The sequence below is a fragment of the Sinocyclocheilus grahami genome, unplaced genomic scaffold, assembly GCF_001515645.1.
Source record: "Sinocyclocheilus grahami isolate Dianchi unplaced genomic scaffold, SAMN03320097.WGS_v1.1 scaffold92.1, whole genome shotgun sequence".
In the NCBI taxonomy this organism is placed as follows: Eukaryota; Metazoa; Chordata; class Actinopteri; order Cypriniformes; family Cyprinidae; genus Sinocyclocheilus; species Sinocyclocheilus grahami.
In genome coordinates, this window is record NW_015505271.1 from 3,744,678 (window position 1) to 3,767,388 (window position 22,711).

General features: G+C 36.5%; 1 protein-coding gene across 4 annotated transcripts in view; it reads right to left on the reverse strand.

Moving 5' to 3' along the window:
- Positions 1-22,711, reverse strand: part of garnl3 (GTPase activating Rap/RanGAP domain like 3) — a 78,788-nt gene that overhangs the window by 18,900 nt on the left and 37,177 nt on the right. For all 4 annotated transcript variants that reach the window (XM_016275209.1, XM_016275207.1, XM_016275211.1 and 1 more), the window contains exons 3-20: positions 14,682-14,756; positions 12,774-12,873; positions 10,924-11,042; positions 10,557-10,621; positions 10,383-10,446; positions 9,998-10,024; positions 9,785-9,860; positions 9,397-9,495; positions 9,182-9,285; positions 6,270-6,378; positions 6,028-6,073; positions 5,405-5,511; positions 4,875-4,990; positions 3,742-3,864; positions 3,531-3,605; positions 3,340-3,454; positions 2,055-2,081; positions 1,750-1,854 (exon numbers count right to left, since the gene is read on the reverse strand). In XM_016275209.1, the coding sequence (XP_016130695.1) occupies positions 1,750-1,854; positions 2,055-2,081; positions 3,340-3,454; positions 3,531-3,605; positions 3,742-3,864; positions 4,875-4,990; positions 5,405-5,511; positions 6,028-6,073; positions 6,270-6,378; positions 9,182-9,285; positions 9,397-9,495; positions 9,785-9,860; positions 9,998-10,024; positions 10,383-10,446; positions 10,557-10,621; positions 10,924-11,042; positions 12,774-12,873; positions 14,682-14,756 (1,552 nt within the window). The remainder of the gene's footprint in view (positions 1-1,749; positions 1,855-2,054; positions 2,082-3,339; positions 3,455-3,530; positions 3,606-3,741; positions 3,865-4,874; positions 4,991-5,404; positions 5,512-6,027; positions 6,074-6,269; positions 6,379-9,181; positions 9,286-9,396; positions 9,496-9,784; positions 9,861-9,997; positions 10,025-10,382; positions 10,447-10,556; positions 10,622-10,923; positions 11,043-12,773; positions 12,874-14,681; positions 14,757-22,711) is intronic.

Sequence of the window (22,711 nt, forward strand, 5' to 3'; positions counted from 1 at the left end):
GGCCGTTTCACACTGAGCGCGATGCGAAAAAGGGAGGCGAATCGCCGACGAACGTTGCTTTCACACCGAGCACGAAACGATTGATCGCCTTCTGCTAATTCACACCTGCACGCTAGGTGGTGCCAACTAGCAATGCATTTTTACTTCAATATGTATCTCATATATGGATTTAACATCGTCCACTGCTCAATATACAGCACTGAATATAGCTAAATAAAATTTGGTTCTACGCCAGAAACACAAACGATCTTACAAGAAAACATCTTAAAATATAAATATAAGTACAATTAGCATCAAGCCACATTTGAAAATTTATGTGATTATTGGTTTTGCTTAAAACCCACTATAAACCATCATCGAGTGCTTGTAATAACTTCCGATTGTGATCTATAGTTGATTTTGATTCTATTATAGGCAGACATGCACTCTTTGTAGGCTGTTTAATAACGCCACACTGCTTATTGTCAAAAACATCCTTTATTGTTATAAAATTACCATGAGCTGCATACAAAACACATACAGAAAATATATCGTCATAATCATATGTCTATTTGCTTTCATATTTCATGTGTAGAAAAATGTTTCACTAGTTTTTTTAAACACGGAAGATCTAGAAAGTTAACGCGCTCTGACTCATAACACTCGCGCACGTGGAAGAAAACGGACACTCCAGATCACATAATTCAATGGAGAATTTAGAAATTACATTAAGAACATGTGAGAATAAAATCTGTTCTCAGCAGTGTTGCCAACTGCTTTCAACTGAAAGTAGCTAAAACTGGTAGCTAAATGTCACTAGATGACATAACAATGGCAAATTCACTGATCTATATAAAGATGAACGTAGATCAGTGGGCAAGATGAGAACTTAGATAAGGTTTGTCCAAGAAATTGCTATATTTGTTCCTAAACTTTTGAAAAAAGTCTCAAAAGGGGCAGGGAAGTCGTTAAATCTAGCTACAAAGTAGCGCCACCACTCGTGCAACAAAAGCTGCTCTGGGCACGTGATCTAAGCTCAAATCTGATTGGACGGCCCGTTTCATCGTGGAGCGACGGGGAAAAAATCGACACACAGGACGGAAAAAAAATCCTCGCTTTTTCGCACCGCGAATAATCGCGCCTGGTGTGAATAGCCCCATAGGGATCTATTGTTTAGATTAAAAAGCGTCATCGCTCCAAATTTTGGCTTTCAGTGTGAAAAGCCCTTTACTATATGATAATAGGCTAGCAACAAACGAGAGACCCGTCTCATCAAACTGAATGACATCTCAGCTTATGCAACATGTTTGGTTTTCAAATGCCTGTCGTAGTGAATGAAAGTTGCTTGGTGACTGAGTTGATAACCGATTCATTATTTTCCCTCCGCAGAAGCTGTGCTTTCCAATAAGAGTGAGAGTTTGCTGTACACCATCTTGAACTAATGATCAGAATAGAAGATGGCGGTAGACTCTAAATTACATGGATCTCTACTCTGGGCTTCTCTTTATAATGAGCTCTAAGTCTAGACAATTCAAACCAGAGATAGTGCCTGTGTGTGTGTTGGAGATACCATTTTGTGCTAGGCCCTTTTGGCTAAAGATGCTCATTAGAGCAAATACCAAGAGTTTCCTTTGCCACTTTGCTTTGACCTCTTTCTTTCTCACGCTCTCTCTCTTTTGGCAGATCATTTCACACCCTTTCTTCTACCCACATAAGAACAGTGCCATAATCATATGCTCATATAAATATAAAAACAAACACATATCTTACCCTTATCTGCTCTTGCAATGAGGAGGTCCTGAGGTTCAAGCACGTGCATTTGTTTTACAATCAAGGTTTTGTCAAATACCTGCACCGGAGGCAGGGTTGGTGAATCTAGACCAGCATGCAAAACAAGAATAGTTTGTGGTTTGCATGGTAACTCAATCCCCTACTGAGATTCACTTGCTTCGATTAACAGACACATTTGATAACTATCACTGCAAAAATGGGTACTGGGTACATTTATACATTTGTTGTAATATTATTTATAAGCATTTATTTCTACTGTAGTGTTGTGGTTTTGCATTACATACCTGCATTTGAGAAGAGTGGATCTGAGGCTAAAAGGAAAGACAGAGGTGATCAGATTTCAGTTATTTAGTTTCAAAAAACATGAAAGTGCTATGTACACTACCGTTCAAGGGTCTGGGGTCAAATACTTTTATCAAGAGTGCAATTAAAGAGATCTATAATGTTACTAAATAATGTTTCTATTATAAATAATGTTCTTTTGAAGAATCCAAAAAAAAGGATTATTCATTGAAGGCTATTCATGAAAAAATCCTGAAAAAGCATTGTTTTCATAAGAATATTAAGCAGCACAACTGTTTTGTTTCTTTCCTTTTAATTTTATTTTCTGCCCTTTTGCCTTTATTTTTGTAAGACAGTAAGTATTGAGAGGAAGCAAAGTGGGAGCGAGAGAAGGGCACGGGATAATCCTGAAAAAGCATTGTTTTCATAAGAATATTAAGCAGCACAACTGTTTTGTTTCTTTCCTTTTAATTTTATTTTCTGCCCTTTTGCCTTTATTTTTGATAGGACAGTAAGTATTGAGAGGAAGCAAAGTGGGAGCGAGAGAAGGGCACGGGATCGGGAAAGGTCCACGATCGGGGATTCAAACTCGAAACGCCCGTATTGGCGTGCTGCCATGAGGCTATCAGCGCACAACAGATTTCAACGCTGATAATTAAATTAAATGTTTCTTGAGCAGCAAAACAGCATATTAGAAAGATTTCTGAAGGATCATGTGACAATGAAGACTGTTTAGCTTTGCCATCACAGGAATAAATTACATTTTAAAACATTAAAATAAAAAAACTGTTGTTTTAAATTGTAAAAATATTTAATCATAATCCTGTTTTTACTAGATTTTTGATATTCAGCCTGAGTAAGCATAAGAGACTTCTGTCAAAAACATTTAAAAGTTTTACCGACCCCCCTTTTGAATGGTACTGTATATTAAATTTTTTTCATGCTCACATTCCAACCCTGTGTGATTTTCTTTCTTCCATAGACCACAAAAATGTTAAGCAGGATGTTCACGTTGAAACCTCGTGCAAAAAATGGCTGGCACTAGTATTTTTTTGCTTTCTGTAATTTATAATTTGACAGCCCCTGCTTTCTGTTCCCTTTTATTGTATGGAAAAAAAGTGTCATCAAAGTTTCTTTTTGTGTTCCACATTTTTCCATTAACTTGTCCATTAATTTGATGCATCTAAAAGCAGCTAAAAGTTACATTCAGTCTGTCTTTACATGTAATTTTTAAGAAAACTGCTACACTGACCAATTGTGTTGTTTCTCATGAAAAAGCATTCTCACCCTCCAGCAGCATGACCCCTGCTGAATCTGTGGCGACCAGTAATGACTGTCCCCATGAATCTCCACAGACTATATCATACGGGAAGCTACTGCAGAACGACTGTGACTCCCATGGCTGCAGAGAACATAGCAACACACAGTTAGAGATGAACCATAAGCAAAATAACATCACTTTCCTCTTGCCCTCTCACCTCTTTCCTGCAAAGGCCAGTGGTGACTAGACTGGTGGGCGCATCCCCTCGAACTATAGTTTTCAGCTTCAAGGCCTGGACACAATATTATAGTTATAAATAACATTACTCATATTGTGACATTAACTTTTATACATTCATATCTTTTTATATATGTATATATATATATATATATACATATACTGTATATATATTTAGTTATAGATCCTACCTGTCCCACTCGAACAAACTCAGCCTGACGTGCCTCCTCTTTTTTACGGGCGGATTTGGGCGACTCTGGCAGTACATCGCTGAATGAGCGTCGGTTCAGCATGTTCTGCGGAGAGAAGGGAACCTGCAGGAGCGGTACAGATAAAGATGGGTCTGAGAGACTGACCCAGAAACTGACAGAAAGACAGAGCAAAGCAGAAACTAACAAGTTCTTACACCACTGTACATTACCAGCCATCGTAGATAGAGATAGGAATTAAATAATGTTCAAATTCTGAATCTACTTCACAATTCTTGTTCCGTGAATTCTGTTAATCACTCTTTCAGCAGCACCTTTCCCCTTTTTAAGAAGATGTATACTATACAATACTCATTTATGATTCCTTTTGATAAAGATCTGACTCAAGATCTAATTTGTTAAAAAAATAAAACCTTATCGGTTGAACTGTTGTTGTTGCATATGAGAGAAAAACAACAGAAAGGTTTACTGTCAGTTTAGTCTTTGTATTATTCAGTTAAAGTCTTACTCTTTTATTAAAATAAATGGAACCGGTTCTTGATTCCCAACCCTATTAAATGAAGAATATAAGAACTCTACAATAGAAACAGTAATAGACAATCTCTAGTCCATCTCTAGTGCCAGCTAACGGGACTGCAACAGAATAAAATTGCATTTAAAAGCTCAGTGGTTTGGAAGAGTGGTATATAAGACTAAAAGAGAAATGTGTGAAGAAACATCAGTGCAAAACATCTGAAAATATATGGCAGAGAAATTAATTGAGGTCAAAGTTTGAGGATATACGTAGTGAAATACAGAAAAGTATTGTGCTAAATCAGTGCTTCTCAACATTTTTTACTCCAAGGCCCCTCATTGTCTACAATAATATTTGAAGGCCCCATGGCTCTTGTTTGTCATTTCAGTGGATAGGGATTTTTTTTTTAATATATTGTTTACAATTTCTAACCGAAAAAATATTTTAGAGCTTGGCATAACTAGAAAAATGTGCATTCATTTTGAAAAAAAAGTTTGAATTAAAAGGTTGTATTTTCAGGTCTAGGAATCACACTTTTAAAATTTGGCTTCCTTGTTATATATATATGAGGCCCGCTAATTGAGAAACACTGTGTCCATACCTTGGGCATGTCAGGCATGAGATCCTGGTACAGGGATCTGATCAGCATGTCCAGCGTACGCTGACGTTTCTGAGCAAAAGTGGGGGTCTCAAGAGTGGCTTTTTCTCCATTTATTACTATAGGAGACAGAGGGATAAAGGTAGCAGTATTATGTAACAGAATTACCCTTAGGAAACAGCATGACACATTTTACAAGGTCTGTTTAATGAAAGCATCTGCTTTACAGAGTTCATGAGCCAAAACAAATCATTAAACCTGGCAAGAGAAAAACACAGGTGTACATTCTAACAGGAGATCTGTGTACTGCAGACAACAGGAATGCATTTGGAATGGATTTAAAATTATGTAATATAATCTATTTTTGACTGGGAAAAAAATCACTGTGACTTGAAACATTAGTAGACTTAGATTTTATGCCTTGAATTATTATTAATAGTCTGTGATATGGCTGGTGTTCACAGCTGACTTCATGAATGAAAACAACTGATTTCATGTTGTGTATAGCTCTATGTACTGGTGAATTTACTAACATTTAACTAATAAAAAGTCCCTGAACTCCTGGTGGTCTGTGAACACTGGTGGGGAAGGGAGGGGAGGGCCAAACAACGGCACACTCTCCTCTGAGAAAATCTTCAACCTGCAACATAACAAAATTATTAAGATACAAATAATATACAATACCATTCAATAGTTTTTAAAAAATGTTTTTGAAGTCTAAAATATTATTATAATGTAAAATTACTTTTCTATTGTATTATATTTTAAAATATTATTTATTCCTGTGAAGACAAAGCCATTACTTCTTCCGTGTCACATGATCCTTCAGAAAGCATAGTAATATGCTGACTTTGAAAACAGTTGTGCTGCTTAATATTAGAGCTCATCATATTTTTTTAAGGATTCTTTGATAAATAGAAAGGTCAAAATAACAAGAATGATTTGAAATGGGACATCTTTTGTAACATTCTAAATGTCTTTACTTTCATTTTTGATCAATTCAATGCATCCCTGCTGAATAAAAGTATTAATTTCATTTTAAAAATCTTACTTAACCCACACTTTTGACCAGTAGTGTATATGCAATATAATAATATTTAATATATTATTAAAACAACATTTAACATACTTTTAATATACAAATAAACGTTTTTACCTGTAACTATCATTCTGGCTATTATATCGAACTAAGGCAAAAATATCTGTGGGGTACGTAAAGGAAGTCATAGAATTGCTTGATTTGAAAAACTAATTTACACAAAAATCTAAATTAATTTATATGAATTTTTTAAACTTTTGTCTTGTAAAGAAAAAAAACATCACCCATAAATAGTCTAATGTCACTGCCATTGAGTGACTCATTGCATCATTTCCACTCAGCTTGAGGATGAAGGATACGTGTGAAATGGGAGCGAATCATAGAGGGTTTGAAGGACGGAGAGGCGTCATCTCCCTCCTGAAACACAATGGTCACGATGTCGTTCCCAATGTGTCTCTTCCTCTCTACCTGCACAGAGTACAAGAATGAAAGCTATAATCATGCATTCATGAAGCACATTTCAAAAGGCTGCTTTGGTTTCCTGAAAGTATTAAACAATTTTTTTCTCTCTCCAGTATGAACAAATGAAGGATAAAAGTTTCATTTTGAAAAGAGCACATGCTTATGTGTGTGGGTTTGTTGGCGCGTTTGGCCTTTGTGCATGTGTGGACATTCAAAAGCTGCTATATTACCTCTGACACCTCAAGCCTGTTAGCCAGAGAGCATAATTGAGCTTGTTAATGAGTCTGGACCATTATGGTCGGAAAGGAGCTTTTATCTTTTATCTCAAGAGCACACACACACACACACACACACACACACACAAAACATCCCCTTAAAGCTCAATTACTACATGGCTGCTTTTCACCTGGCCCTCTGCACCAGTATCTCTCTCTCTCTCTCTCTCTCACACACACACACACACACACAAACACACACATCCAGACACAGATACATGGGTGTGACCGTGAGCTGTGACAGGAATGAATATTTACTTATTGCAGTGACATATTCATTTCTACTGAGAGCTCAATTATGATTCTCTGCCACTTCCCCTCTTCCTTACAGAAGAGCATCCTTCCAATGACATACTGTATAACACTTGAACAATACCAACAGGTTTTCATGACTGACTCCCACATGTTTCTAGCATCTGACAAGCAGGGTTGAGCCTTCTAGGATCAGTCAGTTAACCCCAAAATCTGCTCACCCTCATGTTTTTCCAAACCTGTATGGTGTTCATGCCACAGTAGAATTTTTGTGAATAACATGAATAAAATTTCCAAAATTGGGAGAGAGAGAAGAAGAAAATATCATCAGACCAATATAATTGCATAGCACCTCAAATGCTGCTCTGGTTATTCAGTGACGATTACATTCCCTTGAACACATGGGATGGAAACACTGCTTCGTGTGCAAATAGTTTTTTGTGCAGTTTGTGAACAGAAATGCAACAACTCAACATTTTTGAATTAGTAAATAATGACTTATGTTGTTATTTACAGCTGTTTACACATTCAAAAGTGTTGCAGATTCAGAAAGGTTACAGATTCAAAAATATTCCTCACACAAAACGCATGAGTTCAAAGTACTTGAAATATACCACACAAGTCACTTTTATGGTGCTTGTATGACATGTTTTTTATTCTTTTTGGAGCTATGAATTCACTATGAACTGTCCTTGATGGAAAATAGCTGTAAAGGATCTTAAATACTTCTTTTGAGCTCCACAGAAGAAAGAAACTCATTCACGTTTGGAACGACGTGAGGGTGAGAAAATTATGACTGAATTTTCATTCTTTTTTTTGGTCAACGCTCCCTTTAAGAAGAGTTTTCTTTCAAGAAAAGACTCACTCTTCCTTGTGAACAGTCTTCTGACTGTTTGGTTTGTCTGCATGCTTTTAGGGGTCAGCAAGAGACTTTTAGAGTGCATCAGCTTTCCTGCTCATTTCATGAGCGGTTCAGCAATGGTAAAGATAGTTATTGACATGAAGGGCTGAAGAGGCTCTCAGCTGTAGAGTGCCGAGACCTTGAACCGACAGAAATACTTTGAAAATCCTGCTATTGTGAATGCTTCCACAAGCAATCCAGTGCACAAGAGCACTACTTGTACTCAATCATATGATCTGATCAGAAAAAGTGAGAAACAGAAGGATAGAAAGAGAGAAAGAAGGATTACTGTGTGATATAATCAAGAGAAGAGAGGGATATGAAGTGAGAGAGAGTGAAGTGATTGACGCTTGATGTAATCAGGATATGGAGCTGAGGGGGGAAGGGGGAAATGCAACAGAGAAAAGAGAGGGAGAGACTGACTGCTGTGATGTCCAGTGCTTTTGGATATTAAATATAGCCTGATTTCCCCTCACCACCTACTGAGCTACAGACTGCCTCCTTTGTGCCTCAACAAACACATGCAGCTCCCTTCTCTCCATCTCACTATCATTCAGATTTCGCTTTGATTCCTCCTCCACTCTGTCTGTGTCCTCTGCTCTCTATTTGTCTTTCTCTCATTCTATTTGTAGTTTTACATAGATGTGTTGTTTTTGGTGGTTATTGGAACCCGAATGTGTCTATAGTCGTGTCTATTTGGACACGACTAGTTTTAGAAAATCCCATTTGGATAGTGATCATATCAGACACGGGCTAATAATGATACTGGTGATATGAAAATCTGATAAATATTGTCATGCTATGGTTGATAATGGCAGATATTAAAATTCTATAATATTTCGTCTATTAAAAAGTTAAATTAGTCATTTCAAATGCTACAAGTGAATTTAGACACCACACAATTATAATGTACAGTGTGAAAAATGGGTATTTTAGAATTTGCTAAAATTACATTTAACAGTGTTATTAAATTATTGGTGTGTTTGAAGGTTAACTCTAAGAGAGCTTTAAATTATGACAGTTAAGCTAAAAGTAAAAATAATAGGAAAGGTAATAAGCATGAAAAATTAAATATTCATTATTGGCTGATATATATCCAGGACTGACTGATGTATAAAACCGCTGGATTGTTCGAAAATTTGGGGTTAGTAAGATTTTATAAATTTTTTTAATGAAATTAATGCTTTTATTCAGCAAGGACACATTCAATTAAAAAAACTGTAATTTTAAACTACAAATATTTCACAATATTAATATTTTACTGTGTTCTTGATCAAATAAATGCAGCCTTGGTGACTTCTTTCAGAAACATTTAAAATCTTACAGACCCCAAACTTTTATATGCTAGTGTAAAAACCCCCAATATCGGTCGAAAACTTACTTGTTGCTTGTTCTCTTTAGAATAAGGTAACATGGTGGAAACATGGAACATGAGCTCATGACCCTGATAGACTGTGTAGATGGAATTTATTCCTGTAGTGTCGTCTAAACAGAGAGAGACAAAAACATGAATGTGCAAAATTCACTTGAAAGGGTAAAAACAAATTCCTCTGTTGATCTGTAAAGACGTATTTTATTTATGTGTATTTGCCCTACTCTTAGTGTCCAGTCCTCCTCGATACCCTGCCCAGCCCTGCAGACAGATCGTGTCGCCAAGGAGATTCAGAAATTTGTCAAAAGTCTCACTTCCTGATTCTGAAAAAGCAACAACAACAACAACATGAACACAGAGCATTAATAAATTGAAATGACATCAAGGTAGCTACCTTATTCTGCTCACATTCTAAAATTCATGTGAATTAATTGCATTGTGCATCCTTAATATGGTATATTTCTGATTGAAACAATATTCAACTAGAAAAATCGATGTCTATTTGGCTGTTGCTAATTATTATTCAACAGTGTGTGTAGCACAAATGTTGTCAGTAGAAAGGGAAATACATATTTAGTATTATGAGCATGTTATGAGTGGTTCTGTGCTCACCATTGCTGAACATTTCATCATCTGTCAGCTGTCCATCTTTGGCATAAAGAACACCAAATTTAAAATTTACACTGCCCTGTAAGAACATACAAACACATGTGATGAGCATTCAGGGGGAATTGATTAAAAAATGGATACAGAAATCATTAAGAAGGTCATTTATTTTCATTCCATACACAAATCAAACACATACACACATATGACAGTACACACCTCTTGCTCCTCCAGCACCAGTAAGTCCTGCCAACAATTGAAAAAACAGTTCAAAACATCAATTATATCTCCGTACAATAAAACATTCAGTTTCCATCGAGGTTAAATTTCTAAACACCAGTTAGGAGCACTAATAGTGTGGGTTACACAAACATTACAGAGAGCGTGTTCATGGATTCAAATATCTGAGTGCCACTGACAATCGCCTTTGATTAGTGGCACACATTTCCACAAAAGCAACGCTCTCTGGAGCAACAGCAGCTCAGATTGTGCCTGCGTTTGAATCCTAAAGTGATTATGAAGCAGAACAACAAACCAGAGCAGAAATAGACAGTAATTAACAGAGCAGATGACGTGATGTTGATTGACACGTGTGGGTGGGCACCTTCTGAATCTCTGGGTTAAGGATCTCCCTCGGGCCCTTTTCAAAACGATCCACATTCATGGCACTGGAAGGTGAAAAGGTCAAATTAATGAATTTTTATCTATTTCACTCAAATGAAATCTTCTCATGTGCATTTGTTTACAGGCAAGTAGGATGCGTTACAAACAGACTTACCTTAATATAGATTTGACTGATAGTGTTTTTGTTGGACTGTATGGAAGGCTGATTTTTAGAGTACCCTGAAGGAGAAGGACAAATTTCACAAATTAATACGAACATGAAGCGAAATATGACACGGCATAACAAGCCAGTATTGCTGGAGGCTATGACCCAGGGTTTTATAACCGAGACCTTGTTGCTCATTGGAAAGTGACATTTAATACCGTGTGCTATTCATGGTTTTTTAGGTATTTAGTCTTCACATACTGGCCTTTGAGACAGTGTAGAGTCACTTCATGAAGAGGTCAATCTGTTATGTGAGTCACTGCACAGAGCAAAAGTGACGCACACACATGCTGTTACCTGTCACTGGCTGACTCACCGTCTTGCGCCAGAGGATGGCTCGATACTGTGGGACCCTTTGGTTGTTCTGGTCTGACAGAACCACAGACAGGAAGAAGGGGTTCTTCTCAGCATCCGTCCCCACATAGTTTTGATGAACTACAGAATAAAGGGAAAGTCATTGCAAATCCCTGCAATGCCTCTGCATTTTTTAAAACGAGCTATTAAATGCACATTGCTATTTGATTGATGTATTTAATGTCTCAATGTTAAAATACTTTCACAGATCTCAGATATACACTACCGAACAAACGTTTGAATATTTTTGAAAGAAGTCTCTTATGTTCATGAAGGCTGCGTTTGTTGGATCAAAAATACAGTACATTTTTAAAAGAACCGTCTTCTATTTTAATATATTATATAATGTCATTTATTAATTTCTTGAAAAAAAATTTATCAATTAATGACCCCTGACTTTTGAATGGTAGTGTTTACAAATAAATTGCTATGATGCTTTCCTCATTGAGCAATAGCTGTGTTATTGACAGTACAATAAAGCATCACTTATTAATTGCTCATTTTATGCATAGTAAAAAAAAGTTTTAGTATTTTTGCAGATGGAAGAGAAAGTGTGTATAATCTTGCCAGTGGACTGTGTGTATGTGATGCACACTAAGATGTTGCTATTAATTCACATGTAATAATTTATACATGTATTTTATACGTTTATAAAATGTGTAGTACTTAGATTACCGACCAACAAAAATGTTTAACGATTAACATACAGTATTTCATGACTGATGCATATGAAATATCAGATGGAATTTAATCAATGCGTCAAAAGAAAATGAGTGAATCAAACTTTTACATTTTTCTCTTTTGGGCTATTTTCTTTTCTATATAATGTAACTTGTGCCTTCTTGATGTGCTGCTTGCGCAATGATGCTGATAGATGCCACACCGACACGCTGTGACCATGTGAACTGTCCTCAGAGACGTGACTGTAAAGATGCCTGTTTATTTAGATCTATTCCTGGCGCATCAGAATAAGAGGGATAAGAGGCAGGGATTGAAGCCTGCTGTTTGAGGAGAATATTTTGGACTGAGACAGACCAGGTTTACAGACAGAACACAAATGAAAAGAGGCTGAAATCCAATTAGAAGACAAGATCTGGTCTGTCTCTGCATCTCCACCCTTCCTCTATAGTGTATTCGGTCTCTCTCCCTCTCTCTCATTCAATCTCTCTCTCACTGAATGAAAGGTATTTGCAGTGATTTAAATCAATTAAAGAGACATAATGCAGCAGCTGCCTCGAGAATGTGTGCGGGAACAACAGTTTTTGTATATTTGTGTGAGGAAGGGAGAGAAAGAAAGACAGAGAAAAGAAAACGAAAGTGATGAAGCATATCGCAGAATGTTAAGCAGTGTCAAAGCATTTTATACTCTTTTTATACTAAAACACTAGAATTTGGTGCTTAATTCTCCTCAGCAAAAGAATGCAAACATTGGAAAATTGTTAATGGTACCACATGTGATAAAAATGATTCGGTTCAAATAATTTTTAAGTAGATATTTTTAAATGGAACTGGTTCTGAATAAGAACTCAAATCCCAACCCTACTCAAACTGTGTTCAATTATTCCCTATGTAATTCAAATTGTTCTTTCCCATACATTATATGCTAGCCAAAATATCATTAAATGGGATTCCTCAAAACAGTGTTATGCTCTTCATTATGCTGTGTTGAGTAAAAAGAGATAAAATCCCAACATGGATATGTGTGCATGTACAGTATGCGTACAAGAGAATTTGCAAATCTGTGTGTGTGTGTGTGTGTATGTGTGTGTCTGTGTATGTGTGCATACTCTATACTTGGCACTGGATTCCCACCTTTTCCCAGGAAGTACTTGAAGTACCATCTGGTGTGATACTCTGGGTTCTCCAGATGGACATCAGTTCTTCTCCATGTTCCAGGCGTATAGTCAGAGGTCTACAGAAAAGTCCCACCAAGAATTTAACCAATCAGAGTTATATTTTTTTTCCTCGCCCTGCAACATTTCCATTATCCCCATCAAAAAAGAGTGATCAATATTTATTTTTAGCTGTGTATTTTTGCTAGAAATATTTATATTTAATATACAAACCCAATTCCAAAAAAGTTGGGACACTGTACAAATTGTGAGTAAAAAAGGAATGTATATTTACTATTTAAAATAGGTTTTCTTTACAATTTCTGTTTATTCACAAAGATATTTTTTTTTTCTTTACAAAAAGGCAATTTGCACGAAGCTGTAAATGTTAGTTTACAATCACATTTTGACTGAAAAATTATGGCATATGATGTAAAACATTACTGATTAATTTTTTTTAACGGTTTTTACTTGAATGCTCAAGACTATCACAAATCATTCTTGTAAATTCAAGAAAACCTCTGTTAGCCAGCCAAATAATATTATCTTCAAGACAACAGAATTTGCAACAACAACAACAGTAAGGTGACCATATATCTTCTTTTTCTTGGATATGTTCTGGCCATGATTTCTAAGTTGCCTAAAATGTCTGGGTTTTGGCTTTGTTTTCCTATTGACATGCTCTCTAGAGTCCTCATACATTTTATGTATGCATATTCGCAATGTTTGACCGTTCTCTGTGGATCCCACTGTCTCGCACACCTTGATTGGTCAGTTATGTACAATGTCTGTTGTGCTTTACAGTCATTACCTTCAGCAACTATAAAAACGATAGGAAAACAAAGACAAAACACAGACATTTGGGCAATTTAGAAATCGTGTCCGGGAAAAAGAGGACGTTTAGTCGCCCTAAACAACAATGTAGAATAGGTCATAAAAAACAAAACTTTATGTCCCAAATACACAAAAATAGATGAAATGTAAAATTTCAGCTCGAAAGCAACACTGGCTCGAAAGGGCAAGTGACTGTTTTGTCAACTAGCCTGAAACTCTCTCACTTTTTTATTGCTTTGTTGTAGGGCGCACACATATATGCAAACACAAACATGTCTGGTACACCTCTGCTCACCTAATAATCAATCCCATCATGTTCCAGCACAAATTCCATTGATATTTTCACACTGACAAATTGTAAATAACTCAACGTAAACAACAGCCTCCCTATATACTCATAGGAACCATAATCACTATGGTGACAGTCCACCCTAAATCATTGACAACCAATCAGAGGTCTGTTTTGGTGGGATACAGCATTGGAGGTTGTCATAGCTACAGTCTGGTGCTTGAAATGAAAAGAACAAGTGGATGGAGGGAAAGAAAGAGAGATGGGAAAAATAGGGAGAATAGGAGAGCAAGAACATTGGGGACTGATTGAATCACTTGGCTTTTTGCTTTTTGTTTTTGCTGATGCATGTGTGTTTCATTGAAACACCTACAGACACGCTCACAAAACCCAAAAGCTGGCAGTTTTGATTTGTTGCTCACTGCCAGATGAATACATCTGTTCTCTTTCTCTTTTCTTCATCCTTCCACTCACTTCTTTTAATCTGTGCTCCTCTTCCTGTGCACCTTCACATCTTATGCATGTATTTACATACATTGTATCGCCCCCGTGCCTGCAGTGCTGCACTGACTTGAACCCGCAGCCATCAAGCAGATGAGTTCAAACCCTTGTTGAATCTCTCCATGCTCACGAGAACTTCAACAATAGTAGAGCTGTTTAACCTCTAGCCTGGCAAGTTTTGTAACACTTTCAGATCCTTTACAATTCATCACATACAGTGCGCACACACATTTCACACTGTACAATATTTCATAAGTATCTTACCTCATCTATTGAACCGTTCTCCACTCTGAATCTCCCAGCTCTCTGTATGGCCCCATCTGCATCACTAGAGATGAGCTGAGGAGAAAGACAGATATGTCAAACATCATGTGGAAAAGATTACAGAGTACAGCTATACAGCAGGGTCCAAAAGTCTAGTAAAATGCATTTCTCTAAATTATTATTGCTAATTATATTATCAGCATAACAGTTTGAGTGAGAAATTGCACTGGCATTGTCCTTTTTGTTTCAATGGTGTATATCATTATAATATGCTTGCTACCATTCATAAGTTTGGGGTCAGCAAGATTTTGTTTTATTTCTTATTATTTTTATTTAGCAAGGATGCATTACGTTGATCAGAAATGACAGTAAAGACTTTTACATCTGTTACAACCCTTACAGAAAAACCACATGGACTTTACATGTGCAATCACATGTTAAATCACATGTGAAATATGTGAAACACATGTGAAACACACATGAAACGTGGTTTTGGAACATTTCCACATATGAATACATATTGTCCACGTGTCCACATTTGTTCAAATGTGTTTCACATATTTCACATGTGATTTTAACATGGGTTTGCACATGTGAAGTTCATGTGGTTTTTCTGTAAGGGAAAATATTTCTATTTCAAATAAATGCTGTTCTTTTGTATCAAGGTTTCCACAAAACATTAAGCAGCATAACTGTTTTCTATGTTGATAATAATAATAAATGTTTATCCGTATAGTAGAATGATTTCTGAAGGATTGTGTGACACTGAAGACTGGAGTAATGGAATAAAATACTATAAATTACATTTTTAAATGTATACAGATAAAAAAAGGAAAACTAAATATTTGCATAATATTACTGCTTTACGGTATTTTTGATTAAATATTTACATCCTTGGTGAGACATCTTTAAAAAAAAATTTAAATCATAGCAATACCAAACCTTTGAATGGTAGTGTATATAACATATATAGTAATGTTTAGATATCCTGAAAACTTCAATTAATATATGGACCAGATATACTAAACAGGGCAAATTGGTAAGAGTGCAATCCTATAAAAACATTGATGGGAGTGGAAATTTCTGTGGTTGCTCTACTGACAATGCAAGAATGAAAGAATACGGACACAGTCAGATCATTTTCATAATGACCAGTGCAAATTCATGTAGAGCCGATAATCAGGTGTGTGTAATATACTAATAACATGGGCGCAAAATGTGTTAAGACATACTTTTTTGGGTGTTAAATTATGGCGCAAATACCAGTAAACTGACTACCGCAAAACTTAGTAATTCACCTTGCTTGATTAATTTACATATTCCCCTCCCATAAATTCTGCATCTGACAGGGAAACTCCTACAAATGCATATGCAACAAGGTTAGCTGCAAAAATGTGTCCACGCCATTTTATCACTGATTCACTGTGTGTAAATCATGACAGTAGTTTTTTAATGGCCTATGATGTTTTATTTCATCATAAAAATCTAGCATAGCGTTAGTTCTGGCAGGTCACGTTAGTCAAGCTCGTATCAGTTGACTCTCAGCTGATCCCCATCAACCTATGGGAATACAACACCTATCTAAGCATTCATATATAAGGTCCCTCAGTATTATCAGCAGTTTTCACATTGCTCAATAGCTAATTACCCTCCTCCATCCCCAACTCCTCCTCTGTCAGTCAGAATTCAGCCTTCTGACTAATTCTAAAATGTGTACATAACATTATTGAACTTTAATGATATCTGCAATACATTTCTGTTGGTTCTGTTCTGTTTACCCTGGGGGGGTTATTGGTGCTCTCATCCATGCTAGGTTGCATGGATGCGCAGGGAGTTCTTGCCCAGAATAGAACCATACCGCCAATCCAAACTGTAAGCTAATTGTCAATAATCTTTGACGATAGTGGTCCTGACAGAACAGACATAAAATCCATAAAAAACTTCTTCTTAAACCACTGGCTGATGTGTAGTGCTGGAATAATCCACTGATTCCCTTTTCACTTCTATTAAATGAAATTCCTGACTACTTTGATTTAATTAGCCATCTAAAACATTTTGAAACTGATGATCGCCTCAATTGTGGATAGAGTTTCTTTGATTTAAGTTTTTCAAAATCCTAAAATGAAATTATTATCATTATTATTATTTTTTTTTACAAATGGTTAAGTCACAGTCTAAGAGGTCTGAGACTGCTGAAGAGATGCTCATAAAAAGACACGAGATACATATATATCATATAGCAGCATATAGCTAATCTGCTGTGACACACTCAACACAGACACACACAGATGACTTTGTTTAAATGAAAACCCTTCAATATGAATGCAGAAGCAGCTGCACATACAATCAGAGACTAATTACAGGTGCAAGTGATCCCTGTGTGTCTGATCTGTGTGCAGCATTGATCGTTTCATCTGTGCACTGACACACACACACACACACACACACAGGTTTGTTTTTATGGTTTATGGGGACTCTCCATAGGCGTAATGGTTTTTATACTGTATAAAGCGTATTTTCTATTGCCCTACACCAACCCTACCCCTAAACCTACCCCTCACAGGAAACTTTCTGCATTTTTAGATTTTCAAAAAAACTCATTCTGAATTATTTATAAGCCTTTTGAATTACGGGGACACTGAAAATGTCCTCATAAATCACCTTCTTGTTGTAATACCTATGTCATACCCATGTTATTATACAAATTTGTGTCCTCATAAACCACATAAACATGCACACACACACACACACACACACACTCATCTGTTTTAGCACGTATTTGTAAGAGAAGTAGTCTCATTGAAAGTGTATATCTGCACAGACAATCACTTGCACCTGACAAGATGTAATCTGGTCTTTGCAGTAAAATTGCAGCATCCCCCCAGATGGAACAATGTTGGTTGCTAGGCAACAGAACACAGAACCTCTGCCATTTCCTTTTTCTTCAGTCACCCTGTTTTCCTCCTCACATTTCTCCCACCTTTCTTCTCCACCTGTTGGTCTGCCTCCCTCTCTTTCTCTTCCCTCTTCTCTGTATCTGGCAGACCAAACTGCCAAAAACAGACTGCAGCTGCACTGCAGCTAGAGAGAGAGACTAGCTGTAAGGGTGTCAGATTGACGTTGTATGTATTTGAGAGTTGCAGACAGTCTGCCTTGGCCTCAGAATGCCAAAAGTCCAGGAAGAAGATTTTAGATAGACTTTTGCACTCACACTAACCACTTAATAAGCACTCATTTGGCATCCTAGTTAAGATAAATCAAGACCAAAATGGAAAAAAGAGATATATAGATATAAAGGTGATCTTCAAGTGTATGCTATGTTAGTGAAGAAAACAAACAATCCACTTTCTTCAAATATCTGAACACGATGCTTCTGTTCTTCTGATTAATCATATGTATTAGTATTGGATGGTGGTGTAGGTGTTTGTATTGGGTGGGTATTGTGGTGTACATTGACATTGTGTAATTATTAATATATATGTAACACTTTAGTTTATAGTGTCAGTTTATTATTTCAAATATATTTAATATATTTTTATTTGTATATATTTGTATTATATTATAATTTGTCAATAAACATTTAATTGTTATATATTTTATTGACACTATAAAATATATTATTCAAAATGTAAGATAATGTTGTGTTGAAAATTGTATTGAAGCCTGTATTAATTTACATTGAATGTACACTGACTGCAAAACAGTGGTAGATAAATTATTAAAATGGATAAATTTCTTCATGTTCGAAATGGATGCAGGGGGATCAAAACCCTTGAGACAACTTGACATTTGCCCATGACACATGCCTATGATACACAACATCCCCTCTAATGGACTTGCACACCCCAGGAATCTACTTTAAGCACACAGAGACACAATTACATGTCTCATAAGATAGTCTTTTTTTTCCCGTTTGCCCAGTGACATTCTGTGGTGCTATTAAGGTGTTTTGATAAATGCCATGAGGTTAATGATAGCAGGATAATAACAGGATGTCTACCAAACTCAAGCAAAAGTTCAAAACACACACACTCACACACACACACACATCAGAGAAGCATGAGAGAAAGCATGAGAGAGAGCAAGAAAGAGAGAGCACAAGAGAATCAATTCTATTGTGACTGGGATGTAACATTGATCTTTTTAGAGAGCTTCTGTTGTGTTCTCATGCCTCACACAATAGAGTGAGAGAGAGGCAGAGAGACAGATGAGATGATGAAAGAATATGGAGAGCAGCACAAATGGAGAAAGCAAAGCATTTGAGTCTGAGAGAAAATGTTTCCATAATCTAAATCAGTCTACACTGTGGAATGAAGCTTTGGGTGAACTGTGAAACACAGAACAGGTTTATACAATGAGACCATCAAACAAAGGCAACTGCAATTAATTACCATAAAATTATCACAAGACTCTTTCATTTTTTGGAAGGGGCAGGAAATTAATCACTGCAAGTTCTGTGCTATACTTAAACTTTTTTTGCTACTTAAACAATGTAATTGCATACAGATGAAAATGAAAATTATAAACCCCGTTTGCACAACCTGAGGTAGAACATCAACTTTGGCTCATTCAAAAAACGTGCCTCTACCTAGATTTTTGGACAACTCCAAAAATATACCTATATATCTCATTCGACATTTAATTTCTGAATTGCCGCCATACATACAACAAGCAACATAATAAACATTAATATGATTCAGTTCACTTTGAAAGTGTCGCGACATGTGCAAGAAGCAATGTAATATCATTTTGCAGCCACATTTTTGCAATGAGCCTGGGTTGAGGAATATTTTTATTAGTGCTGTGTTCAAAATATCGATACGACGATGTATCGTCACAGAGATTTGACGATACGAGTATCGATACAGCTGACCCTGTATCGATACTGTGGCACGTGCGCAGCAGTGGACCGCGCTTAATTTTACAACGTTTAAAATTGAGTAGAAAAGTGCAAGGTTTCTAAAAAAGAATGAATAGAGCATCTGTTAATAATCTGGCCGCAGAGGAACACAACGGGGTTGCCTGATATAAAGAGACGTAATCCCCAAAACAGAGCTTTACACTTGCGCAATACAGAAATATCTGCTAAACGTGCTACTTATCTTTGTCAACCTGACAACCATGTGCTCACGCGCTCTCTCTCCACTGGATAAATGCGCTTGCTTTCTGAAAACACCGCTTAGCTTGCAGTTTAGCTATCTCCACTTCAAGTCTATTCTCAGAAAAGTGTGATTCATCAACTGTTCATTTACGACAGAGAGAGAGAGAGCGAGAGAGAGGCTGTGTATGTATGAATTACCACCGTTTTGCCGCGTTTCTCTATTAACAGTAGAGCTGTGGCTTTAATTCCTTTAGAAACAATGATGTTACCAGCTCCTTGTTGAGAAAGATAATGTAGCTCTTGAGCAATTAAGCTATTTAGTTTATAAAATTGCGGGGCAGCGCTAAAATGTTTGTTCCTGAATGTCTGAGTTCGGCCGCAGCGTGATCTGTGTGTGTGACTTAACTTAACATCAAACTGCTTCTGTGTCACACAAATGCTGGCACAGACGTGCAAGTTCGGCTAGAGTCGCTTTGAACTCGTGCATCTTCGGAAGCGGAGCTGTGCGGAAAGTTACACAAAATGTTGTGCACACTGCCACGCGAAACGACGTCGCGCGCACTCAAAGCGAACTTGCTGACGCTCAAGTATAAATCAGCCATAAATCAGCCTTGAGAGTGTGTGCGTTAGATACAATGAAGACAGTGCGTTAGTTTAGAACTCTTCTAATTTTTTTTTTTATTGTAGAGAGTGTGCTAATTTGTGCAATGATAACCTACCAGCAAAGTAAATGATTTTTTAAACATATTAGAATGAGTACATTACAATATAAATTTATTAGAACAAGTACAATATTATTTATGGGCTTAAAAACAAGATGCAAACAATCAGAATATTGTACCTGGTGGGGAGTGCACAATGTAAACATGAAACATATGCAATTACCTATATTGTACTGTGGTACAGTTATGGAGGCCCTTCATAATGCAGAGGTCAACTGCCTGCTCTGCCAATAGTTAGAAATGGCACTATAGTAAGCAGTGTTTAATAAACAGCTGTTTTTCTAAATTCTGCTGAGGTGAAATTCAGTGCAGTCATGTATCGTGATATGTATCGTATCGTGGCCTCTGTATCGTGATATGTATCACATCGTGACTTTGCTGGTGATACACAGCCCTAATTTTTATACAGTGTTACTTTATAACACAGACATGCAGCTATGGATAAATGCCAGAAGAGCTGCTTCATGTGCCCTTTTGGTGAGTGGTGGACCTTTATTTTTAAAGTTTAAGGGGCACAGGTTGTAGCAGTGACATCAAACAAGTGACATTTTGTGTGAATGTATTTTTCTGTGTGTGTGTGTGTGTGTGTGTGTGTGTTTGTGAGAGATATACAGATGAATGCAGATCTCATTTTTACCCATTTCTCTATAAAACACACTAAAACACACACATACAGTACACAAACAGAATACCAGTGTAGGGGAGTAACTAACTAAAATTGAACGGGCAAAGGTACTCATAAATTAACCAATGTACTAAGGTTATGTAAATTAGAGTGTATTTGATTCATTTAGAATAAATTTACCTGTTAAGGTTTGAAACTGTCACCCTAATTGAGTTTGTTCATTTATTTATGATTGAATTATTATATATGATATACAGTAAATAATATTGTTGGTAAGTTATTTTTTATTTATTGAAGTTACCTAAAGGGGTAATTTTCCCCCCCAGTGCATTTCTATTAGTACCTTAGTTTAACTATATCTAAGTATAATTAGCTTGTAGCTTGACAAGCTAGTTTCAAAGTAGCCAACACTGCTTGCACAATACATACATTCCTTTAAACTTGTCCACTAAAGCTAAATGAACATTTTCTTGCAGAATGAGTGGGGAAAAAAGGAGAGTGGAGGGAGAATGAGAAACTGGTTTTAGTTTAGTTATATTTAACAAATCAAAGGATTTCCCTCTAACACACACCCACACATACTGTAAATGAATAAATCATACTGACTTGATTTAAATAAGTGCGCTGTTCTTTCCCACACAAGGCATTTCTCACGAGAATCACACACAAAGTCTTTGACAAGTGGTCTGAACTCACAGATAACTTTCCATAAGTAAACAAATAAATTGTGTCCCATCTTTTGAACAGTCTTGTGAAAGTGACCCACCCACAGCATTGGACACAGTGAGCGTGAGTCATTCTTGATGCTTCATATGATAGAGCTGCAGGCAACATGTTCTACTGAGCCCAACATGCTAATTTTACACACCGCAGTCACTCTGCAGCCAACCGTCCCTCTGCTCAGCATATGTGTGTGGGGTTTGAAGGCGTTTGGACTTGGTTAGAATCAAATAATTATAATAAGAGCAATAAGTCAGAGGCAGAAGATGCATACTGGGAGATGTGTATGTGTCATCATGCAGCATTATTAGAATTTTTAATACAGCTAGAGGGAGGCCCTCACAACAATATACGTTTAATTCTCCAGTCAACTGTGTCATTATATTGGTATCAATGTAAGTTAATTCAAACAGTAGCCTCTCAAAAATCAGGAGTCATCTTCAAGAGCTATTTGTATTTATAAGAAAGAAATAGTATCAGAAATCATACTTGTATTTATAAACTACTGAACAGCACAGTACCTGCAGGTAAATGTGGAGATCCAACTCCACCTATATTTATATTAATTTGATTTATATTTATTTATTTTTGCAGAACAAAAGCAACAGGAATCCACAGCCAAAGGTGCTTGTTGAAAATGAAAGTATTTAAGTATTTTTGTACACCAGACCAGAACATGATGGCTGTGTCTGAAACATAAAGCTGTTGCAACATAAGCTCATTGGAATAACGTGCCTCTACCTACATTTTTTTGCAAAACTCAAAGTACCTATATAAAGCCAGTAAAATGGCAATAACTTTTATCCCTTTTCAAAGTAATTATGATTACAGGGGCAGATTATTGATTAATAAAGACTTATTT